The 25,664-nt window shown below is 40.1% G+C and overlaps 1 protein-coding gene across 1 annotated transcript in view; it reads right to left on the minus strand.

The window, feature by feature from the left end:
- The window catches only part of TNRC6A (trinucleotide repeat containing adaptor 6A), a gene marked incomplete at both ends in the record, with an annotated part of 168,240 nt that overhangs the window by 57,608 nt on the left and 84,968 nt on the right, over positions 1-25,664 (minus strand). The window contains 2 exons of the mRNA XM_080703922.1: positions 1,399-1,420; positions 10,846-10,933. Coding sequence (XP_080560048.1) covers positions 1,399-1,420; positions 10,846-10,933 — 110 coding nt within the window. The remainder of the gene's footprint in view (positions 1-1,398; positions 1,421-10,845; positions 10,934-25,664) is intronic.

Below are 25,664 nucleotides of genomic sequence, written 5' to 3' on the forward strand. Positions count from 1 at the left end.
TTCCCTTTGCCTTTTTTTTTTTTTTTGCGGGTTTGGGGATGGAACCCGGGGGCATCTGACCTCCGAGATATACCCCCTGCCCTATTTTTTTTTTAATTCTTTATTTTGAAACCAGGTCTCACTGAGTTGCAGAGGGCCTCACTAAGTAGCTGAGACTGTCGGCGAACCGCGATCCTCTGGTCTCGGCCTCCTGAATGCTGGGATTACAAGCGTGCGCCCACACCCGGCTTTCTTTGTTCATCTTTTAGGACTCTTAATTTCAAGATCTTCCATCAGCCTTATGTTGTGCTAACTGTTGCTCCTCTGTCCTCCTACATAACCTATGTATGACTCTTTAGCCAAATTGCATCATATTATACTGTTTGCACACTGGCACTCTTTCGCCAGTAAAAATAAGCCACATCTGTTCTTATTCAGTCTTATACAACTGTACCTAATAAGATTACCTTAACTAATGTTGACCTCAAATACAGATAGATACTATTGTGAATGCATATACTAGTGAAATGCACTAATCATACTTCTGATATAGCTAAAAATAAAATTTGGAGATTAAAAAAATAACAAAAACAAATTGAAGCCGGGTATGGTGGTGCGCATTTGTAATCCCTGGGCTTGGGAGGCAGAGACAGGAGGATTGCACAGGTTCGAAGCCAGCCTCCCTGGCTTAAGAGACCGTTTCCAAATAAAAATATAAAATAGGTGTGGGAGTGTAGCCCAGAGGTAGAAGGCTCCTGGGTTCCATCCCCAGTACCACAAAACAAAAAAACAAAACAAATTGAGGTTACCAAGTGGTCAACTCCTGGGAGGGAGTTCCTGATTGAGGACCTGAGAGGAACTGGGCTGCTGTTTCCTTCTTATCCTCAAGCAAAAGACTTAGAGGTAAGAAGGATGGCCCTCAGGAGCAGCAGGACCTAGTTCAATGACCATAGGTTAGCAATCTATTATTCCAAGTGTTAATGTAGAAAAAGATGTTACTATCATACCTTCGAGAAGGAGTGTGTGTATGGCGGGGGGGGGGGGGGGATTTCTATGGAACATGGAATAAGGCAGGCAAAAACCCAAAGAAGAGAGCAGTATCCTAGAAGTAGCTCCATCAAAGACTTTTAGATGGAATACTGAAGAAAATATATGTATGCCCAAAAATTCAAAACATGGGGGATATCAGGACGTAGCGTTTATCCAAAAGATAGCTGTAATGGTAACATTTTCTAAAAGTGGTAATATATACCACAATAAACCATAAAACCCCAAAGGATGACTCCTAAGTTACACTACTGAAGTCTGTTCCCACCCGTTTCTTTCACACCCTTCTCTCCCATCCTGGAGGTGAATAAAAATGCACATAAACAACTTTTTTTAAATAAAAAAAAGAAGAAATATCTTTAAATAACGTACCTTTGATTTTTTGTTCAGTGGCCTAAAATAAAAACAAACAAACAAAAAACAATGTAAATATGAAACTGAAAGAAATGGGTTATGATAAAATGTTCATATTTTACTATTATATACACGACACACATACTTTTATTTAGATGAACTGCATAGGAAAAGATATGCAAAGAAAGCACGCTTTTCCCACAGATGTGCCCCATTCTCCCTGATATTAAGTTCATTAATAATTTTTAATATTTCTTTAGAGAGAGCATAGAAGACACATGAGTGTACAAAATTTTTTAAATGGGAGCTGCACTTTCTCACTATTTAGTTTAAAAGTGATTTTTATGTAATTGTAACCTTTGCATGTAATGAACTTGATAAACTTTGCATGCTTAAATGGCTTCAAAAACTGTGACAAATAACAGAAGGTAAATTAAGTTTTCTTATAGAAAACTGCATATAATCACTTTGGCCAAATTAGTAATAAATTTAATCCCTGGAGAGCAAGCTGTCAGTACAGTTAAACTTTAAGTGTTTGTGAGTGGAAAAAAATCTTCAAACAAATTTTCGCTTCTGACACGTCTGACAATTCATTAAAATTCCTGTGATCAGAAGCTGAACTTCCATGAACTCTTTTCCCTGCTTCCCAACACCTGCTCCTACTTTCACTGCTTCCTGACACCTCAGCAAGGAGAGGTTGCCACAAGGTGCCCAGCTCAACTTGCATGGGCCTCAAAAAGAGCCACCAACAGAGGCCCAGCAAAAACCAACCTTTTCATAAGACTAATTACATGGGAGATCAAAAATAAGAAAGGAAAAGAAGCAGACAAAGAAAAACTGAGTAATTATTAACGGAATAATCAGGAATTATTTCTAAATGAAGGTAAGCTTGTCCTGAGGCATCATAATTCATTTTGCTTAGCCACATTATTAAGTTACCAAAAATTCCATTTTCAATTTTATCATTATGGATATATATGGTAAAACCCATAATAACTGTCTTACTATTGAAGCCATGCCAGATATTAATCTAGTCTCTGAGGGCTGACTCATGCATTGAAGTGTTTTCACAAATTTCAGAGCACTAGAGATACACAAAATAATGGAGGCCCATCTTTTGCTCTATGGATCAAAATAAAAAATAAAAAACTGATGGAAGGATATTTATTTCTAGACAAAGTCATTTTTAAAATATGGTAATAAAAAAAAGGTATTCTTAGAACTTAGAACACTTTCAAGAAGTATCCTGTCAAATAATAAGATACATGATTTTCTGAAGTTAAAGAATTAGCATAAACATAAGACTGTATGTTTTAAAACCTAAAAAAAAAAAAAAAAAAAACCTTTCTAGGCCTCTTTCAAAGGAAACAAAATTACAGGACACAAGAAGCCTGACCACATTATTAAAGCCCAAGGTATTCAGTGTTGCTCTTCTAGGCCTAACAATGTAAGGTTGTGCAGCAGCAGCTCATTTGGAAAAAAGCCTCTGTGTTGCTCCAGAACAATAGCCGGCTTCATTCAGTATTCCATCATCTGTGAATAAGAGCACCAAGGAGCTGGCCCAGGTGTCTGCCCCTCAGGATGCTAACCTAATACAGTGAAGGAATGTAAGGAACAGAAATGGAGTCCTAACTGATTAGAAAGAAAGAACTGATAAGAGATTCACTTCTTTAAAACAGGTTTAAGCCAGGCATGGTGGCACACTTGTAATCCCAGCATTCAGGAGGCTGAAACGGGAGGTTCGCGGTTCGCAGACAGCCTCAGCTACTCAGGCCCGCTGCAACTTAGTGAGACCCTGTTTCAAAATAAAGAATAAAAAATAGGACAGGGGGTGTAGCTTGGAGTTTGAATGGCCCTGGGTTCCATCCATAGACCCGCAAAATAAGTAAATAAATAAATAAAAATTAAAAATAGTTTTTTATGGGGTAGGATGGGATTTAGTACATAATTCAAATAATTAAAATGAGAAATTTTCAAGTAGGTTCAGTGATTTTAATAGTAATTGTCTGCACCTGTCTAAAACTACACACTAGCCACATTTGACTTCTGACCACTGAAATGTGACTAGTCTAAATAAGGTATGTGAAAATACACACCAGATTTCTAAGATTTAGTATTTTTAGAAGAATATAAAGTATCTCATTAATATTTTAGTGATTATAAGATTTTGGTGCTATTTGGTCCCATAAAATGCATTAAAATGATCTCCAATGGCTTTGTTTTATTTTTAAATGGCCTGTCATTTAAGCCCTCTGGGTCTCAGTTTCTTGACCCTCAAATGAAGGAAAGACTTGTCCTGCTTACCTTTCAGGGCTATGAAAAGGCTCAGTAACAAAATATAAAAGATCTTTTTTGGAAAAAAAACTACACACTACTTAAATGTGAGGCATCACCGTAAATACTGCTACAGAGTTAAATTAAAAGGTTACGGTAAATCTAGAAGCAAAGGGATTTCCAATTTTAGTATTTTTTCCTTAATATATCTAAGCTATGGTTCCCAAAACAACGATCACAATTGCCTCCATTCATTAATGAAGGCATGAGACAAGTGGGAGACAGCATGCTGGGTGTTTTTCTAATAGGCTAGCACTGCCTGTCCCAACTCTAAAATCCCTAAACACACACCAGTGGTTAAGAGCTGAGACTTTGAAGCCAGACTGCCTGGCTTTGAATCCTGGCTAGACCACTTATACTACGTGACCTTGGTCAAATTAGATAAGGTAAAGCTTATCTTCCTCATCTGTAAAACAGCAGCAAATAAGCAGGTCTGTAATCCCACTATTGCCGAGGCTGAGAAAGGAGGGTCGAAAGTTCAAGGTCAGTCTCAATTAGCTGTCAAGGCCCTTAGCAACTTAGTGAGTCTATGTTTCAAAATAAAAAATTAAAAACAGGGCTGGATATATAGCACTCGGAGGCAGATTGACCCTGGGTTCAATCCCCAAGTACCAAAAAAGTTTTAAGCCGAGCATGGTGGCGCATGCTTGTAATCCCAGTAACTTGAGAGGCTGAGACAGAAGGATCCCAGTTCATGGACAGCCTCAGCTACTTAAGTGAGGCCCTCCACAACTTAGTAAGACCCGATTTCAAAATAAAGAATAAAAAATTGGGCTGGAAGTGTAGCTTGGAGGTAGAATGCCCCAGGTTCAACACACACACACACACACACCAAACAAACAAATAAACAAACAAACACACTTGCCTCAAGAGTTGCTTTGAGGTCAGAAGGATTTGACTCTGGCAAGGCACTCAGGACAGCACCTAACTTATGGAAAGCATTCAGCAAGTATTTGCTGCTGCTGTTCTGCCTACCTCAGCCCCTCCTGTCTTCCTCTTATTTTTAAATGAGCTAATTCTGCACTCACTCCCAGTTCCCAACTCTTGCTTCCCCCTTCTAATCATCTACAATGTCTTACCAGTGCCAGATATTATGACCTAGGAATAAAGGATTAATCTAGTTCCGTGCACTTACAAGAAATGAGATAATGAATGCTCATCAAGCTTTCCTGTGTTTAGAAAGCAACACCCAGTGAGTGAAGAGCCCAGGTGTGATGAGTAAAATAAATTCTAAAAAATTAGGAAAAGAAAAGCTGAGGTAGAACAAGGGGCAAGACTGTAAATAACACTTGACTGTAGCGGAGTGCCCAGCCTGAGCCTAGTCATGCTACACCGAGGTTACTCAGGAAATGTATTCCTCCATCTCAACATCCGCCAAAGGGGGATGAAGCCATAAGGTTTCTACAGCCTATGTCTCATTTAAACTTGAATCTAATATACTTAAATCAGTAAAGCCTGTAAAAATTTCTTTAGTTCTTAACACTGCAACAACAACAAAACAAACAAAAAACAAGCACGAATATTTCAGTATTCTTGACACCAAAAGATCCCAATTTACACTGGTGCTTCCTCCCACCTCTCAACCATTACATGCTTTCTAGGAACTACAATTATATGCTTAAAGGTTATACTCAATGATCTCTCTATAATTACCCTATTTCTCAACCTCTTTTTTTCTCATTATGGTTCCCTTAAAATCCCTTTGAGAAATTTCTTTAAAACAACTTGGAGAAAAATCTTGGTAGCCTATTGCTACAATTGTTATTCCTCCTCCCCCTTTTTTGTGGTAATGGGATTGAACTGAGCTACATTCTTTGCCCTATTTAATTTTTTATTTTGAAACAGGGTTTCACTAAAGTGCTGAAAGCCTCACTAAGTTGCTGAGATTGGCCTCCAACCGAGATCCTCCTATCTCAACCTCCCAAGTATAGGGATTATAGGTGTGCACCACCTTGCCCAGTTTTTACCCCTTCCTCTTTAAGGTATGGCAACTACATTCTTATGCTCTATCAGATTAAGCCTAAGAACCAGAAGATTAAAAAAGAAAGTCTGATTCTTAGATGTGAAATAGTAGAGTGTTCTACATAGATTTTTAGAAAAAGGGTTTTCAAACAGAAAAAAAAAAAATCACCAAGTCACTAACTAGAGATGCATTATGACTGAAATAAAAATCACCTAATTTTTATGTAAATTCTTAAAAACTAAAACAATCTATATTTATATTTAAACAATAGACAAAACAGAAAAACTTCCATAATTAAAATACAGTAGGCCATGTTTGAGCCTGGCATGGTGGTGCACACTTGTAATCCCCGCACTTGGGAGGCTGAGACAAGAGGAATGCACAGGTTCAAAGCCAGCCTCAGCTACTTTAGTGAGGTTCCCAGCAACTTAGTGAGACCCTGTTTCCAAATAAAATATAAAAATAGGTCTGGGAGTACAGCCCAGAGGTAAAAAGCCTCTGGGTTCCACCCCCAGTACAACAACAACAACAAAACAACAACAACAACAACAAATAATAATAATAATAATAATAATAATAATACAGTAGGCCTTGTTGGTATCTGTTTACATAGGAGGTTGTATTATTCTTTTTTATTTTTTTTAAAAAAAGATGAATTTAAATTTCTCTAAAAGACCACAGTCACCAGGCATGGTGAATCATGCTTGTGATTCCCAGTATGGGAGGCTGAGACAGGAGGAGTTAAGGTTCAAGATTAGCCCCAGCAAGTTAGCAAGACTCTCAACAAGCTAGCAAGATCCTGTTTCAAAATAAAACTAAACAAAAAACCAAAGCCAGCCATGGTGGCACATGCTTGTATCCCAGCATTTGGGAGGCTGAGATATGAGGATGGTGGTTCGTGGACAGACTCAGCTATTTAGTGAGGCCCTTTGCAACTCAGTGAGACCCTGTTTCAAAATAAAGAATAAAAATTAGGGATAGGGGTTTAGTTCAGAGGTAGAATGCCCCTGGGTTCCATCCCCAGTACTGCAAAAAACAAAACAAAACCAAGGGCTTGGGAGTGCAGTTTGGTGGTTGAATGCTCCTGGGTTCAACCCCCAGTATGATGAAATTAAACAAACCAACCACAGTGGCTATTAGGGACGCATGTGAGTGTGTGTGCGTGTGTGTGTGTTACTGGAGATAGAACCCATGGGCTTTCTATCCCTGAGCTACACTTCCAGACTTATTTTATATTTTATTTAGAAACAGTATCTCACTAAGTTGCTGAGGCTAGCTTCGAACTTGCGCAATCCTCCTGCTGTCTCAGCCTCCTAAGTGCTGGGATTACAGGTGTGTGGAACCACGAGGGGCTTATTAGGGGCATTTAAATCTACATATTCTTGTTGTGATTTTATTTTAGCAGTACTGGGAATTGAACCCAGGGGGATTCTACCTGAGCTCCATCCATAGCCATATTTTTTATTCTTTATTTTGATAGAGGGTTTCACTAAGTTGCAAAGGGCCCAACCTGCGTTATTTCTGTCTCAGCTTCCCAAGTACTGAGATTACAAGTGTGCACCACCATGCCTGGCTATCTCCCAATTTTAAAGTTTACCTTTTAAAGTTTTTTTTTTTTTTTTAAAGTATTAGGGATTGAACCCAGGGACATTTTACCTCCAAGCTACATCTCTAGCCCTATCTTTAATTTTTATTTTGAAACAGGGTCTCACTAAATTTCACATGGTCTAAGTAGCTGAGGCTGACCACAAACTTGGGATCTTCCCATCTCAGCCTCCCAAGTACTGGAATTACAAACATGCCACCATGCCCAGCTTAAAGTTTGCCTTTAAAAATAATTTATATACGTAGTGGTACTGGGGCCTGAACCCAGTGGCATTCTACCTCTGAAATAGATTCCCAAGCCCTGTTTCATTTTGAAACAAGGTCTGTTCTGGACTAGGTTGCAGAGCGTCTCACCCTATTACTGAGGCTATCTTGCAATCCTCTGTTCCCAGCCTCCCAAGTACTGGTACAAGTACGCACCACCATAGCTGGATTAAAGTTCACCTTTAAATAATGAAAAACAAAGCTAAAATATAAGATAATGTTCTCCATCAAAAGGATAAGTCATGGCACCGGGTTTTCAAAAGGCCTCAGATGGAGAAATTAGATTTTAATTCTATTTCAAGTGTGTAACATGATGAAACCTAGGCTATTCTCTAACAAATTCTAGTATTTAGTTTCCTTATACTGAAAATCAGGTTAGAACAGACAGCATCTAAAGTCTTTTTTAGAAATAAAAGTATATGTATTATATATAACAGGCAGACTGTTTTAACTGTAATGAGCTTATGTTCTAAGATCTCTGTCAACGGGCCTGCCCACCTGGCTCATACAGATGTCTGACACCTGCCTGGATACACCTGCTGGCTCACTTAGAGACAAAAGTGCCAGGAAGCTTCTCTTCAAATACCCGCGAGTCACAATCTTTCATATGGGCTGTAAGTGTGCCAATTTGGAAGCTGCTTTTTTTTTTTTTTAGAATATTTGGTAACAGTCTATGGAAATATCAGCTGTCCTCACCTCACCAACACATTGTATTCAAATTCAGTTGGTTTCCTAAAATTTGGAGAACAGTCTTATATGCAGTGGCAGCCTAGACGACTAAACTTAACATTTTTAGAGATATTAAACTTTTCTTTATATTGTATGGGGGTATTACTATGTGTTTATGGAATATACAGGAATACCCTATCAGCATTGAAGATCTGGTAAGATTAAGAAGAAAAACAAACAAATGAACAAGCTCCTTTCTATAAGTTTCTGATACTGGTTCTAGTAGGACTTGGTAGGGTCCCAGGGAGCCCAAGGGAGTGAGGCAGGGTTAAAGTAGGACTAAGTATAAAAGCTGTTTACTTGTGGTTTTGTTTTGTGGTTTTTTTGTTTTTGGTGGTACTGGGGGTGGAACCCAGGGGACTTTTCTACCTCTGGGCTACACTCCCAGACCTATTTTATACTTTATTTGGAAACAGGGTCTCACTAAGGTGCTGAGAGCCTAAATAGCTGAGGCTGGCTTTGAACCTGCGCGATCCTCCTGTCTCAGCCTCCCAAGCGCGGGGATTACAAGTGTGCACCACCATATCCGGCCTAAAAGCTGTTTATTTGATGAGAAGCCAAATGGCACAATAGTCACTTTTCATGTGCCATGGACAAAATTATGCTGGACAGAAAAACAGGACCACCTTTTGCCAACTTGGAGATTTAGAAACTTAATTGTGAAAAAATGTAAAGGTGAACTTTTTTGTCTTTTTTTGTATATGCTGGGGATTGAATTCAGAGGCATCCTAACTCTGAGGCCTTTTTATTTATTTCTCATTTTGAAACAGGATCTCACTAAGTTGCTGAAGCTGGCCTTGAACCTGTGATCCTCCTTTCTCAAGTCTCCCAAGTACTGGGATTTCAGGTGTGTGCCACCATGCCTGGGTGTACAAGTGAACTTTTAGAGCCATTATTTATGCATGTTACAACTTTAAAATAGTGCCCCCCCCCTTTTTTTTAGCATTTCCTCAATGAACAGAATCAATTCCAAACAAATACACTTGCATTCTGCTTCAGGCCTCTTCTCCAGCCATTTCATAAACACCCTCATCCTCATGTGCTGGGGCCAACAGGACCTAGTTTAAAAGCTCTGGTGCTGGGCAAACTACCCACCCGACATTAGCTACCAAAGCAGCCTCCTTCATCAGCCTCTCATCTCAGAAGCTCTTCTCATCAGGCAAAAGGCTTTCACACACAGAACAAGAACCTGATACACCCTCCCCAAACCATGGACTTACAGGGCACACGGCTCTACGATAAATTTTAAGCAAAGACTGACTAAACTGTGAAGATTGTCATAAAACTACCAGTTTTGTACCCTGTTTTTCCTTATTAAGTAACATGAGAATAGGTATGTTGCTACAGTCTATAATTAGTTCCCATTACGAGGTCCAGCATGATAAAGGTATATACTGAAAATTTTAAAAATAATTTTTCATTAAAACAGACAAATGGAATAGTAGCTTCACAGGATTTCTCAAGCATTTTAAAGTTCTTGAAACCTTGATACAGTAGATGAATGTGAAGTTTAGTTAACTGTCATTAGCCTTTAGTTGATAACTTGTAAAAAGTATTATTTTAATATTTATTTATTTATTTTTAACTAGGGACTCAGGGCATTTTACCTCTGAGCTACACCCACAGCCCTCTTTTTATTTTTGAAACAGGGTCTCACTAGGCTAATAAGAGTCTCACTACTTGCTGAGGCTGTCATGGAACCTGTGAGCCTCCTGTTTCAGCCTCCCAAGTACTGGGATTAAAAGAGTTTAACACCATGCCCGGCAGGTCAAATTCTTAAAACTATGGATCCCCAACAGTCCTCATGGTTCTTTCTGATTCAATCCTAACCACTATGCCCGGCTTGTTAAAAAAAACTGTTATAATCAAATTTTTAAATTAAATTTTGCCTTAACTTATATTGCTTTGGCTGCTGTTTTTATAAACTGTGTTGGTGAGAGTTCTTTTGCAGTAAATAATGTTTGGGGCTTGTTTTCAAGTATCATATCATGAAATACAAATTTAAAAAATCAGCTCAGGTGCCAAAATAAAAAGGGAAAAGGAACCTGACACATTTTCCCTACTGTGCCTATTACTTTTTCCCTAAATACTATCTTCCTGCATGTTTATTTCTATATTTATTATGCATTACTATATTATATAAACACACATACCATGTTTATGTATCATGTTATCTCATTTAAAATAAACCTCATTTTACAAAGCATAAGGAAACTAAGGCCCAGTGAGATTAAATAAAATTTAAGGTCACACCTTTCTATGTGGTTAGTGGGAAAATCTTCTGAATGGCTACAAATTCCATACTCTTCCCACTTACAAAACTATGCATTATGAAATATAAAGACCTATAGAATGTACTTACCTTTGAGAAACTATTGGCAAGATTAAATAACTATGCATTAAATTATACACACTCAACGAGCTACTTCATATGCATATTCAAAGACATTAATTATTACAATGAATTTCCACTGAAGTTAAAACATTAAATCAAATGCTTCTTTAAAATTCAGGTTAAATTTATTTTCAGTCTGTTTAAACTGCTTAACATAAAGTTTATCATATACTACCTTCTTTTGAGCAGCTTCCTTCTTTTTCTTGTCGTCTTTTTTCTTTTTCTTTTCTTCCATCAACTGTTCTTCTTCTTGCACTAAATCCCTGAACCACACAGTTGCAATTAACTTTCCCAAAATGTATTAAGAAATAAAAATACTGTTGCATACAGGTTCATTTTAACTTATTAAAAGTAAAAGCATGGCAAATTTTTGTTTTAACTTCCACTGAAATAAAATAAAACTTGCATCCTAAATCTAACTATGTGGTACAATTCACTTTTCTTTCATTAATAGGGCTTTTTCCCCCCACAAAGACAATCTAAAATTAGCAATGTTTACATTGGGAAGCAAGCAATTTCCTCCAATTCTAGAAAGGAAATAAAATAAAATTAAGTTGGAGTTACCTTGCAACTGGTAACTCAGTTCTTAATGAGCAGCCAAGGGTACTGCCTGGGAATATTCCTGCCCATACCTCGGCTTTCCTCACACCAAACAACTTTAAAATACGTTAGAATATAGGCTACTCATACACATAGGTGACATGAAATTCAATGCAATAATTGCATATTCTATTAACATTCCAAACCATTCTACCAATTCTTGAACAATAATAGCACTATTCAAAGCTAGTGAATAAACAAGAGCAAAGGAAGCCACATCCAAGAATAAACACAAGAGAAGTTTTAAATAGCTATACCTGCCCCCTTCCTGGTGCCACTCTAGAGAGGCTCCAAGATCAGGACAGGGAGAGTAGAAATAGAGATGGGGCAAAAAGACTGCCTAGGGAATAGAAAGGCCATAGCTACTCCTCCCCTACCACCACTTCCAACCCGTGTCTCCGTGATCACGCATTTCAGAGTTAAACCAGCCTAAAACCAAAAAATTATTATTTTTGTTATTTTTCTGTAGTGGGATTGAGCTCAGGGGCACTGTATCTCCAAGCCATACCCCCAGCCCTGGTTTTTTTTTTTTTTCTTTCTTTCTTTTATTTATTTTGAAACGGTCTAAGTTGGGGACAGCCTCACTTAGTAGCTAACGCTGGCAATGGACCCCTCTGATCCTCTTGTCTTAGCCTCCCAAATACTTGGATTACGAGCGTGTGCCATCACATCCAGCTTCAAAGAATTATTCCCTATAGAAGCTAAACATTCTGCAGGAGGCTGGCAGCCTCCTGTAATCAGTCTGGTTGCTCCAAAATAAAGCCCTTCTTATTGGAGGTGGAACTGCTACTACCGCCATCACACCCTGAACTGAAACCTATTGAAGGAAACATCCTTCACACACACAAAACTCTGCATTAGCCCTCTCATTTAAGGTAGGAATCTATAGGGTAAAAATATTTATGTAAAGACAGAGGAAATTCACTCCAACTACCAACATTAATTACCCTAGGGTCTAGAACCTAAAACTTCATCCATAATGCCAACAACCTCAAATCGCCAGATACTTAAAAAATAAAAAATTCTTGACACACTGGGGCCAGCAAGGTCGGGATCAGAGCCTGCCATGAGGCAGGATCGGAGCCTGCCGAGGGGTGAGGTTGGTGCCGGGGCCAGTGAGAACGGGATGAGAGTCTGCCATGAGGCAAGGCCGGTGCTGGGCCTCGGAGGCTGGGATTGGAGCCTGCCATGCGGTGAGGCCGGTACTGGGGTCAGCAAGGCCGGGATCGGTGCCTGCCATATGGTGAGTCCATAACTGGAGCCAGTGAGGCCGAGATAGGAGTTAGCCTAAAGACAAGGCTGGTGCTGGGGCCCCGAGGCTGGGATCGGAGCCTGCCATGAGGCTGGTACCAGAGCCAGCGAGGCTGGGAGCAGAGTCTACCGGGTGGCCAGGCCAGTGCAGGGGCCTTCAAGAGTGGCATTGGAACTTGCAAATTGGCATACACAAAGAAATATCACAGAAAAAAAAAAAAATGGATGCTCTCCCTAATATGCAAAACTAGGAAAAAATGGGTAATAGGAGGGAATCTAATGGAAGAAGGGGCCCTACGGAGGAACAATTAAGGTGACCAATCAGAGGGGATGGAATAGGGGAAGATGGAATCTCTTTAAAGCACATGATGTATGTAAATAAATGTACCAATATCAAACACTAAATCAAGCATGGGATTGAGGGAGGAGGAGGGAGTGGGATGGGGACTGAATAAAGGTTGATTGGATGATGTGTACTTGGATATCCTAACAAGTCTTGTATTCCATTGTGATGTTTAACTACAATGCACCAATAAAAATATATTTTAAAAAATTCTTGACACACAAAAGCAGCACCCAACTCTACCCTCAGGTAACTTTCTAAAGGGGACACACAAATATCAGGCAGTCAAGGAGAGAAGTTCAAGGATATGAAGTAGGTATTTGTGAAACTGAAAATCATTAAGGAGGCTGCAACACACAAGGCAGTGGGAGTGTGGAAGAGGAAATCAGAGAAAGGCAAGTACATAAGCAAGTGGAAGGGGTGCTATAGGTGCACTGCAATGAGCTCCAATAAGATTGGGTTGGCTTTTTGATGAAAGAACCTGATAGGAGATGCAAGTAGACAGTGAAAAACTAAGAGAGGGGCTTTATGCATAACTGATGATAGCTTAGTAATGTTAAGCATATGGCTGTTAAAAATCGTTAAAACTTGAAAGAAGAGTAAGATAATGTGCTATATTTCGTTGTCATTTTGTTACAAATAGATCTGTCATGTGGCTAATGGAGTAGCAGAACAGATTCATGCCAACTGTGCCATGACTCACTCTTCTGTGTTCTGGGTGGAAGAGATAGTAAGAGGGAACAAGCTCACTGATACTACAATCGTGGAAAAGCGGAGGACCACGGTAGTCACAGCACAGGACGGCAGAGCCAGGGGAGTAACAAAGACCACTAAGCTCTCCCACAGTAAAACTGAGAGTGAACAACCACATCTGCCTCATAATTTTTTTTTTTTTGGTGGTACTGGGGGTGGAACCCAGAGGCTTTCTACCTCCGAGCTATACTCCCAGACCTATTTTATATTTTATTTGGAAACAGAGTTTCACTAAGTTGCTGAGGGCCTCACTACTGAGGCTGGCTTCAAACCTGTGCGATTCTCCTGTCTCAGCCTCCCAAGCGCAGGGATTACAAGCGTGCACCACCATGTCCTGCTCTGCCTCATAATTTTTAAAAAAGATTACAGAGAGCTGACTTAGCACAGTTTCTAGGAAGCACACAAATGCCTCCTCATGACCCACTTGGTCGATGCTCAGTGGCATCTCAAAGACTGTCTGCCCTACTATGTGAGGTACCACTTCAGCACGTTTCCTCCTGTTTGCCACTGAATTATACACTGTCCCTTTTCTGGTCTTCTATGTCACCATAACTTTACCCAGTGGAGGTACTCCATCTCGAGCTTTCTTCCTCATTTCTAACAAGAACAGCAACTGTTTTCCTGGCCACAAAAAGGTACTTAAAAGATGTGTCATATTTCCTCTCAAGAAAATGTAATACCAGCTGATATTCTAAGCATAAGGAAAAAACAATCAGTTCTTCCACAATGTCACCACAGCCCATTAACCATGCTTTCCCCCATATCTCCTGTTTCAGAAAGCCAAGTGGAAAAAGAAAAAGAAAAAGAAAAAAAATATATATATGTGTGTGTGTGTGTGTGTGTGTACCATTTGTGTCCCAATACTTCTGTTCCAGGATTTAAATGCTAATAAAGATCCACTTAAGACATTTTACTATATCACATATCCCACCTATCAAAAGGAGTAAGGGTTGCTAAAATCTAAATGGTCCAATCATGTCTGGTGTATGCACCACAAAGACAGCATTCTAATTCTAACCAGTTATCTCTCAGTCCTGAAGGTCATACCCCACCTCTGTTAAGCTCTGTGAATCAGCCTTATTGTTCTAGAAAATCTGGGCCTGGTTGTAATTCCAGTACTTAGAAAGCTGAGACAGGAGGCTCACAGATTCAAGGACACCTTCAGCAACTTACTGAGGCCTAGGCAACTCAGCAACACCAGTTCAAAATAAATTAAAAATGCTGGAGGTATAGCTTGAAGGCAGAATACCCCTGAGTTCAAAACCCACCAACAAAACAAAACAAAACAAAACAGGACTTGATCAAACTGGGGAGAACTGTTTAAAATGCATTTTTCTAGCCAGGCGTGGGGATGGTGCAAGCTTGTAATCCCTGCCCTTGGGAGGCAGGAGACAGGAGGATTGTGCAGGTTTAAAGCCAGCCATGCTGGCTTAAAAGACCCTATTTCCAAATAAAAAGCATAAAATAGGTCTAGGAGGGTAGCCCGGAGGTAGAAGGGTTTCCAGGAACCCTAGTACCATCAAAAGATAAAAAAATAAATAAATACAATGCACTTTTCCTTTTTCTGTACTTTGCTTATTTCTCTTGTGGGCAGGCAGCAGAATCCAACTGGCCAAGATCCAGGCAGGGTCCCTGGGTTAGGCTGCTAGTAATAGGATCCCCTCTATCAAGCATTGGTATTTTTATTTATTTATAAGTGGCTTATAAGACTCTGTCCCTCTAGGGGAACTTTCGAGGAAAGTGGAAATGTTCTCTAACTTGACTGAACTATAGTTATGTGGGTGCATACATCTGTCAAATCAATCACTAATGCACCCAAATGTATGAATGTTGCTGCATGTAAACTCATCTCTAAATTGACTTTCATACACATGTAGATTAGATAGTAGATTAGATACTTGGATTAGAGAAAACAAAGAGATCATGACAAGAATGGCAAATTCCACTTATTCTTCAAAGGTGGTTGTCTGGGCCTCGTGGCACATGCTTGTAATCCCAGCATTTGGGAGGCTGAGACAGGAGGATCGTGTTTCAGGGACAGCCTCGGCTACTACTTAGTGAGGCCCTTTGCAACTCAGTGGGACCTTGTTTCAAAATAAAGAATAAAAAAAATAGGGCTGGGGGTGTAGCTCGGAGGTAGAATGCCCCTGGGTTCCACCCCTAGTATGGAAAAAAAAAAAAGTTTTTGTTGTGAAGCATGCCTCAAATTTCACCCTCATCTTCCAGTAACCAATACAAGTCATTTACTTATACTGTGTAGGAATGAGTTTCCTCAATGAGTAACGACAAATTTATCTGTTATTGCTTCCTGTTCAACAGATAGGCAGGCCCAATTTTAGAAAATTTTAAAGAATTTAAAATTAACTTTCCTGTAATTCCCACTCAGTAGTCCTATGAACTTTGTAATAACAAAAAACCTCAGGGTGATTAAAATGTTTAACTCTGTTGGGCACTTGTAATATATTTTGTTAACAATCACCTCTTAACACGATAGGTAAAAGCATTTCCCTTTTATAGGTATATAAAGCACAGAAAGGCTAAGGGACCTGTTCAAGGTCATAGACCTACACTGGACTAAGTCAGGACATAAATCTAGGGTCTCCAAGTTATGGTCTGTCCTTTCACCTATACCATGGCATCTCTCAAAGTAAAGTACTACCTCTCTTTTCAGGAGTCACAGAGAATAAATCCCTTTTTTTTTTTTTTTTTTGGTGGTACTGGGGGTGGAACCCAGAGGCTCTCTACCTCTGGGCTATACTCCCAGACCTATTTTATACTTTATCTGGAAACAGGGTCTCACTAAGTTGCTGAGAGCCTCACTAAGTAGCTGAGGCTGGCCTTGAACCTGTGTGATCCTCCTGTCTCAGCCTCCCAAGCGGGGATTACAAGCGTGCGCCACCACTCCCGGCAAATCCTTTTTCTTCTGATAGGTTGTGGTGCATAATATTCAAAACCTAGCTTTCCCATAGATTATATGCCCCCTTATTTCCATATACCTTTCACAATTTTTTTTTTTTTTTAGTACTAGGGATTGAATCCAGAGCATTCTACCTGGGAGCTGCACTCCTAGCCCTTTTTATTTTTTATTTTGTAACAGGGTCTCTAAGTTGCTGAGACTGGCCTCAAACTCATGGTCCTCTTGTCTCAGTCTAAGTATTGGAATTACAGGCATGATACACAGTGCCTGGCTTCAAGAACTTTTTTAACAGAACATACTGCAGGAAACACAAAATACTAAAGTTCCATGAACTTAATCAGAAATAAGAACAGCAAAAGTATCAAGGAAGACAAAGACTGAACTAATATTTATTTAACAAGAGAGGTCTAGGCATTGGTGATCCTTTAAAAAGCCATTTCGGTGTTTTTTATTCTGTGACTGTCTATGGCGGAGGGTGATTTAAGAGAAACTAGAGCACAACTAGTATAGTAAAATTCCACATTTTAGGAGTTCTAAATTATAAGAGAAATAGGAAGGCAGCCAGAAAGCTATGAGAAATTAACAAAAACTGTCCGTAAAAAAGAAAAATTATGCTGGGCGTGGTGGTGCACGCTTTATCCCCAAGCTTGGGAGGCGGAGACAGGAGGATTGTGCAGGTTCGAAGCCAACAGCGCTGGCTTAAGAGACCCTGTTTCCAAATATAAAAAAGTATAAAGTACGTCTGGGAGTGTAGCCTGGAGGTAGAAGCGCTTCCAGGAACCCCGGTACCACCAAAAAAAAAGAAAGAAAAATTATGAAAAATGCAAGCTGCATACGGAGCGCAGAGTAGCAATCATTTGTATTAAAGCAAAAGGAGATATGTATTCATATTTGCCTTAATGTGTATAAAAGTTACTCTTAAAGAACACCTAGGAAACCAACAGTATTTGGGATGGGGGCAGATGGAACTAAACAGAAGGGAAACAAGAAAGGAAGATAAATCTCTCACTGCATAAGCCTTTTAAAATACATTTTAATTTTTGAACCATGTGAATAACTATTCAAAATATTAAATGTATTTAGGTTGTGTGTGTGTGTGTGTGTGTGTGTGTGTGTGTGTGTGGTACTAGGGGTGGAACCCAAAGGCTTTCTACCTCTGGGCTATACCCACAGACCTATTTTATATTTTATTTGGAAACAGTCTCACTAAGTTGCTGAGGGCCTCACTAAGTAGCTGAGGCTGGCTTCGAACCTGTGCGATCCTCCTGTCTCAGCCTCCCAAGTGCTGGGATTACGGGCATGTGCCACCACACCCGGCTAAATGTTTTTAGTTTTGAAAATATATTAAATGAGTATGTGTTCATATTTAAAAGCTCAAAGGTGTAGGCACAGTGGTGCATCCCTGTAATCCCAGTACTTGGGAGACTGAGACAGGAGGGCTGTAGGTTCACAGCCAATGTATGGTAACTGAGCAAGACCTTGCTTCAATAAAAAGGGCTGGGGTGTAACTCAGCAGTAGAGTGCCCCTGGGCCCAACCCTGATAAAACACACACACACACACACACACACACACACACACACCCCTCAAAGGCTTGCTAGGCACAGTGACATATACCTGTAATCTCAGCTGAGCTAAGAGGATTCCTTATTGGACGCTAGCCTGGCCAATTTACAAGACCCTGTCTGTCTCACAATTAAAAAAAAAGAGCTGGTGATACAGCAAAGTGGTAAAACACTTGCCTAGCATGCTGGAAGCTCTGGGTTCAGTCTCCTGCAAAACAACAAACCATAACTAGAAATGGAAACATCAAGGTAATCTCCCAATTGGAGAGTATTTTTTTTTTGGGGGGGGGCGTGTCTGGGGATGGAACCCAGGGGCATTTGACCTCTGAGCTACACCCCCTGCCCTATTTTTTATTCTTTATTTTGAAACCGGGTCGCACTGAGTTGCAGAGGGTCTCACTAAGTAGCTGAGGCTGTCCGCGAACCGCGATCCTCCAGGTCTCAGCCTCCCAAATGCTGGGTTTACAAGCGTGCGCCACCACGCCGGGCTAATTGGAGAGTATTTAGAGAAATTATTTTGTGCTTTTTGTGAGTGGTACTAGAGATTGAACCCAGGACATTCTACCTCTGGGCTACACACCCAGTCCTATTTTGTTTTTTATTCTGAAACAGAATCTTACTAAGTCGTGGAGGGCCTGAAGCTGGTGTGAGCCTGCGACCCTCCTGTCTCAGTCTCTCAGTACTGGGATTGCAGGCGTGAGCCACTATGCCCAGCTGAGACAGTGTGTGTGCTTTTTCTTAAGTGCATAAAGGTGCCATGGTAAGCATGCTTTACCTTTGCAATTTTAGCACAAAAAGGTTCTGTTTTAAACACCAGATGTCTTGGATTTGGTTTCACTTTTCCAGGCCCCACTGTACCCCACAGAAAAAGAAAAAGAACATGAAACAAGACTGACGAAGTCTTGGCAATTGCTGAAACTGGCTAGTTGGTACACACAGAGTCTTTATTCTGGTCTATTTTTCTGTATGCTTAAAATTTTCCACAATAAAATATCTTTTTTAAAAAATCACAGGTGAAAAATATTCACACTTAATGAATGATTAAAGGTAAGGAGGTGAGCCAGTAGGGAAATGAGAGATCTGAAGTAGATGTTTGTGAGAGCTAAGAGTCCAGAGAGGCAGGAAGAGAACTTGTAAGGCAAAGGGTTTATTAATGGCAGCAGGATACACCTCAGAGCTAGAATGTTCCTCCTACTCGCACACTTCCTAATGTTTGATGGTCAGCTGTTCCCACATTCTCAGCATGAGTATCATTAAATGTAATCCCTTCCAAAGAGATGCTAACATTAAGCCATCTGGTGAGCAAATCTGAAAGTACCTATCCATACTACATTTTAAGTATCACCATTTTATATCCATCAATTCTATATAAGCATCTAGAAAGGTAATAACACAAAGGTGGACACTGCAAAATAATAGCCTAAAAGCCAATCAAAAGAGGAAAAGGGTCAGATGTGGTGGCGAATGCGCATAATCCCAATACTTGGGAGACTGAGACAGGAGGATCAAAGGTTCAAGGACAGCCTCAGCAACTTAGCAAGACTCTCAACAACCTAAGCACTGCTTCAAAAAAATTTTAAAAGGGGGGTCTGATGGTGTAGCTCAGAGATAGAATGTCTCTGGGTTCCATCCCCAGTACCAAATAAAAAAAAGGGGAGGGGGAGGTCAAACAAACCATGATGTAGTTATAGTACTAATTTAAAAGGCAGGAGGGTAGACTTCCATGCTTTGCAGAAGAGAGTTTATGACAGAGGTAACATTGAAAGTCTAAGAAAGTAGTTCTGAGAAAGGACTGCAAGGCTGTCCTTGGCTGGTATCTGAGACATTGGCTTTCAGGAGGGTTCACACCATTCCCTAAGATAAGAGTAGTTACAATGTACCTAAAATGTCTGTATAAACAATAGGGCTCATGCTAAACACAAGCTTTCCTCCTGAGAGCCTGGAATTTTAGTCTAGGACCAGCCTCCAAGAAAAACCTTGAGCACTGAATTTCCAATGAGCTCCCCTGGTAAACATTTTGCACTTACTGTTAAAATTTGATGCTCGGGAAATTAAGCATGTCCTCTGTGACTCTTGCCCTGAGGTTCCCAGGCTTTGCTGGTTTTGTTTACAATCCTTGCAATGCACTAAGTCATAGCTATGAGCACAACCACACACCAAGTCCTATGAGTCCCCCCAGTAAACTGTAAAACTCAAGAGGTAGAATTTTTAGACACAGAAGTGAGCTGAGCCTTTCAGGCAAGGAAGCACAGAAAGGCAAAGGCCTAAGAAAGCCAGAGACTGGAGAGCATGACAATTTCAGCAACTGATTGAGAGAAAGGTAGGTAAAGTGTTGGATAAGAATGGGCAATCAATCAGCTATACAAAACGAGAAGACCGCAGTACCCAGGTAAGTATGTAATGCCCTGAACGATAGATAATGCTGGCAGGGGAAAAGAAACGGAAAGAAGAAATTTATGAGAATCGGCCGGGTGTGGCCTGCGATTGTAATCCCTGCGCTTGGGAGGCAGAGACAGGAGGATCACGCAGGTTCGAAGCCAGCCTTGCTGGCTTAAGAGACCCTGTTTCCAAATAAAAAAACATAAATAATAGGTCTGGGAGTGTAGCCCAGAAGTAGAAGGGTTTACAAGAACCCCAGTACCACCCCCCCCCAAAAAAAAAGAAAGAAAGAAAAAAAGAAAAGAAATTCATGAGAATCACTTCAAATTAGAATTGCTGGCAGGATTAATAAGATTAGCAAAAAGATATTTATTAAGGGCAACTCTGGATTTTTTTATTTATTTTTTTTGGTGGCACTAGGGATGGAACCCAGGGGCATTCTATCTCTGAGCTACACTCCCAGCCCTATTTTTTAGTCTTTTTATTTTTGAAACAGGGTCTCACTAGGTTGCGAAGGGCCTCGCTAAGTATCTGAGGCTGTCCGCAAACCGCAATCCTCCTGTCTCAGCCTCCCAAATGCTGGGATTACAAGCATGCGCCACCATGCCCAGCCAACTCTGGATTTTATTTTATTTTTGTGGTATGAGGGAGGGAGGGAACAGATGCTTTCTACCTCCAGGTTACACCCCCAGTCCTATTTTATAATTTATTTGGAAACAGGGTCTCACTAAGTTGCTGAGAACCTCACTAAGTAGCTGAGGCTGGCTTCAAACCTGCGTAATACTCCTGTCTCAGCCTCCCAAGTACTGGGATTACAAGCATGTATGGGCCACCACCCCCGGCTGCAACTCTGGATTTTAAAAATAAAAAATTTTAGCCGGGCGTGGTGGCGCACACTTGTAATCCCAGCATTCGGGAGGCTGAAAACAGAGGATCATGGTTCGCGGACAGCCTCAGCTACTTATTTAGGCCCTCTGCAACTCAGTGAGACCCGGTTTCAAAATAAAGAATAAAAAAAATAGGACAGGGGGTGTATCTCGGGGGTCAAATGCCCCTGGGTTCCATCCCCAGACCCGCAAAAAAAATAAAAATAAAAATAAAAAATAAAAATAAAAAATTTTAAATGATAGCTTCATTGTCAAAAAGAAAAACAAAACAGAACAAAGAGTTAAATAGTTCTATTTTGCTTTAGGAAAGAGAAAACATGGAGCAAATTTCCTGAGGGCTCAAGGAACCTGTAAGTCAGGAACTCACCATAAACCAAATCATCCTCACATGGAAACCAACCACAGGCCACAGGCTACTTAGAGATGGACACTTCACATCTCCTGTCAAGAGTGTTGCTCTGCTTTCCCCTACAGCCCCCACCTTGCTCTATCCCCCCAGCTTTCCTGTTTTCCCTTCTATCTAACTGCCACCCATTCTTTGTTCTCCTTGTTGTCCTATGTCAATCAACTACCTCAGCCAACCCAACAGACACACCAGTAAGTCACTGGTAAACTTCAAAACTATAATTTCACCAGATGGAATCCCAATTACAGCAAAAACAGGTTTATATCCCAGTTTAAAAAACTGGTTGGTTCAGTTTTTCAAAAACTTTGGCTATAAAATGAAAAGAATAAAATTATTTTATAAAGTTTTATAAGTTTGTTTTTAAAATGAGGAAGACCAGTATTTATTTGGAGGTGAAAAAGGGTTAAGGGAAAAAGGTATCAGGGAATAATGGTCATGCTAGAGGCTATTTATAATTACAGGTAGTTTAATATCTGCAAATACAGAAGTAAACGATAAAATGGGATATGACACAGTTGCAAAACAAAGGTCTTCTCTGCATTCTGATATGAAATGATTGAGAAGGAAAGTATGAAGCTCGCTGGGGACCCTCGGGTTTAGTGTGCTATCTTTTATGTAAAAGGGGCAGTGGATAATATGAATACATAGCCAAATGTCTTTGTATTAGTATAAAGACATTCTAGAATGATGCACAAACAAAACTAAGAAACACGTTTGTGGTAAGAGAATAGAGAGAAAAGAAGATAAAAAGGTATCAGCAATACTATTTGTATTTTTAACATTCTGTGTGCGGGGGCACCCTGGAGATTGAATCCGGGGGCATTCTACCTTTGAGCTACACCTCCAACCCTATTTTATTTAATATTTGGAAACAGTCTCGCTAAGTTGCTGAAGCTGGTTTTAAACCTGTGATCCTCCTGTTTCAGCCTCCAACTACTGAGATTACAGGCATGGGCCACCACACCCAGCTTTACTTTTATTTACTTGTATGTGGGCGGGGAGGGGGGTTTACTAGGGATGGAACCCAGGGCCTTGCACATGCTAGGCAAATATTTCCCACTGAGATACATGCTGGCCCCAGCAATAATACTATTTTCAGAAAACTTAGCTTTAAAAGCACATGTGGTAGTGACAGGTGGACTATCTTCCTCCTATGGATGAAGGGAAAACAGGTGAACAGGTAGCAATGAGGATCTGAATGATATATAGCCCGGATCTCAGAGGAGCTTGAGCTTAAAGAGCTCCCACTAGTCCTATAATCTGAGCAATAAAATAACACTAATAAAGGATTATAACACATTGAAAAAAATAAGAACCTATGAGTCCATACTGATACTTATGAATGAGTAAATGGAAAATGGAGGGACTTCCGGGAAGATGGCGACCGAGAAAAGCGGGGCTTAAGAGTCCCGCTAACAACCAATCTCCATTACCACAAAAAGAGCGCCTTTCATAGCCAGAAAACACCATCACCAGAAAAACAAAAAAAACCACCAGGCTCCAGAGAGAAAGCAGACTGAGAACAGAGCTCAGGGCCACAGAGGAGACACACGCGCCCGAGGACGCGGCAGCAGCGCCATACTGCCGGCGGCAGCGTCGAACTCAACGGACGGCTACAGCAAGCCAGGTGAGCCGCTGCGGAACAGCCAGGCGGGATCTTTCGGCGCAGACAGCATTTAAAGCTCCCAGTGGCTGAGCTCAGCACACGCTGTAGGGATTCAGAGTGGAAATCAAAACCAGAGAAGAAAAAATACGCCAGCCTCATGGCCGAGGGCGTGGCAGAGGCGCCATATTGCCACCGGCAGCGGCAGCAGCAGTGAATTCACCGAGTCCAGTACAGCTACATCTGCGTACTCAAGAACAGTGAGTCAAATTGCGGGCCACAGAGGAGAAATCGCAGTATTGGGCCTCCTGGGACTTGACCCAGTGAGGGAGTGGTGGTGGCAGAGATATCACACCATAGGAGAACGTGCAACCTGGCACCCCCCATAGTTTAAAGCAGCCTCTATCGACTCCCTGGGTCGGAGACTCTGTGATACAACCCAGTAAAGGAGTAGTGGGGTCTGAGATAATACAGACTCGAGATCCAGAGCACCTTAAGTGAAGCCATAGTGACCCAAGGGAAGAACCCAGAGAAGGCACAAACCTCCGAAATCATGGGAAAGAGGAATAACACTGGAGTAATGAATGTGCACAACCCCACAACATCAGAACCTGATAAAACAGAAAATCAGAGATTTCTAGAAGATCAAATCAGGAAAATAACTGTAGAAATAATAGAGGTGCTTCGAAAAGAACTCAGAGAGAGCCAAAAAGAGATAAAGGATGCAATTAATGAAGTAAAGGCCTCAATTCAAAGCACAAACAACCGATTAGACCACATGGGGAACAGAATCTCGCTCTTAGAAGATGAGCAATCCAAAAATGAATGCATAGTCTCTAATCTAGAAAAAAATATCCAACAGCAGGAATCTGACATTGAAGAAATATGGGCCCATCTTAAGAGAGCTAACCTAAGAATAATTGGAATAGAGGAGGGAAAAGAAAGTGATACCAAAGGGATCAACAATCTCTTCAAGGAAGTAATAGCAGAAAATTTTCCAAATATAGAGCAAGAGGTTGATACTCAGATCCAGGAAACTTATAGAACTCCCTTTAGACAGGATCGGAGAAGAGGATCCCCACGCCATATAATTGTCAAAATGACCAATGTGGAAGCCAAGCAGAGAATCTTAAAGGCAACAAAAACAAAGGGCCAACTGACATTCAGAGGCAAACCAATTAGAATCACTCCAGACTTTCCAAACCAAGTCATGAGAGCCAGAAGGGCTTGGAGTAACATATTCTAAACTCTGAAAGAAAACAACTTCCAGCCAAAAATTTCCTATCCAGCAAAACTTTCTATCAAATTAGATGGAGAAATAAGAAGCTTCCATGACAAACAGAAACTGAAGGAATTTATGTCTTCAAAACCAGCGCTACAGAAAATACTCAAAGAGATTAACTACAAAGAAGAAATAGGTAACACTCACCAGAACCAGAGAAACAAGAGTTTCCATCCAACAGACAACTAAGATTGGTTATCTGTGGAGATTCATTATTTATGTTAGTCTTTTACCTATCTCTAAGTTGTATTGTTTGCCTTTATTGTTGTTAATTTTTAGGATTTCTAGTTGGAATATTAATATACCTTCAGATATAGCATTTGGAAATATTTTATCCAATTCTATTAGTAACTTTTAACTCTGTTTACATTGTCTTTGGATAAACAATATTTTCTTTTATTTTTTAGGGAGTTTGTATATTCTTCTGTTGCCTGTGCCATTGAAATCATATCCAAGAAATCACTGCCAATTTCAATGTTGTGAGGTTTTATGACCCAGATTTTCTCCTAAAAGTTTATAGTCTTAAGATTTATATTTAGGTCTTTTATATATTTTGAGTTAATACTTGTATATGGGATTAGGTAAAGGTCCAATTTTATTCTTTTCCATGTAATTATTATTTTTCAACAATATTTAGTTAAAAGATTATTATTTCCACCACCAAATGTTCGTGGAAACCTTGTCAAAAATAACTTGACAATATAGGGAAGAATTTAGCTCTAGGCTTGTATTTAACTCCAATGGTCTATATATCTGCCTTTAGAACAGTACTACACTGTTTCAATTATTGTAGCTTTATATGGTTTGAAATCAGAAAATATATATCTGCTAGCTTTGTTCTTTTTCAAGATCGTTTTGGGTATCTAGAATTCATATTCCATATTAGGATAGATTTTTTTCTGAAAAATAAATATATAAATATATCATAGTTTCACCTAAAAAAACAGAAAAAAATATGCTCTAGTAAGAAAGAAAGCAAAAAGAAATATTGAAATGCTATCTTTAAATC

Source organism: Muscardinus avellanarius (assembly GCF_963383645.1).
Source record: "Muscardinus avellanarius genome assembly, chromosome: 10".
In the NCBI taxonomy this organism is placed as follows: Eukaryota; Metazoa; Chordata; class Mammalia; order Rodentia; family Gliridae; genus Muscardinus; species Muscardinus avellanarius.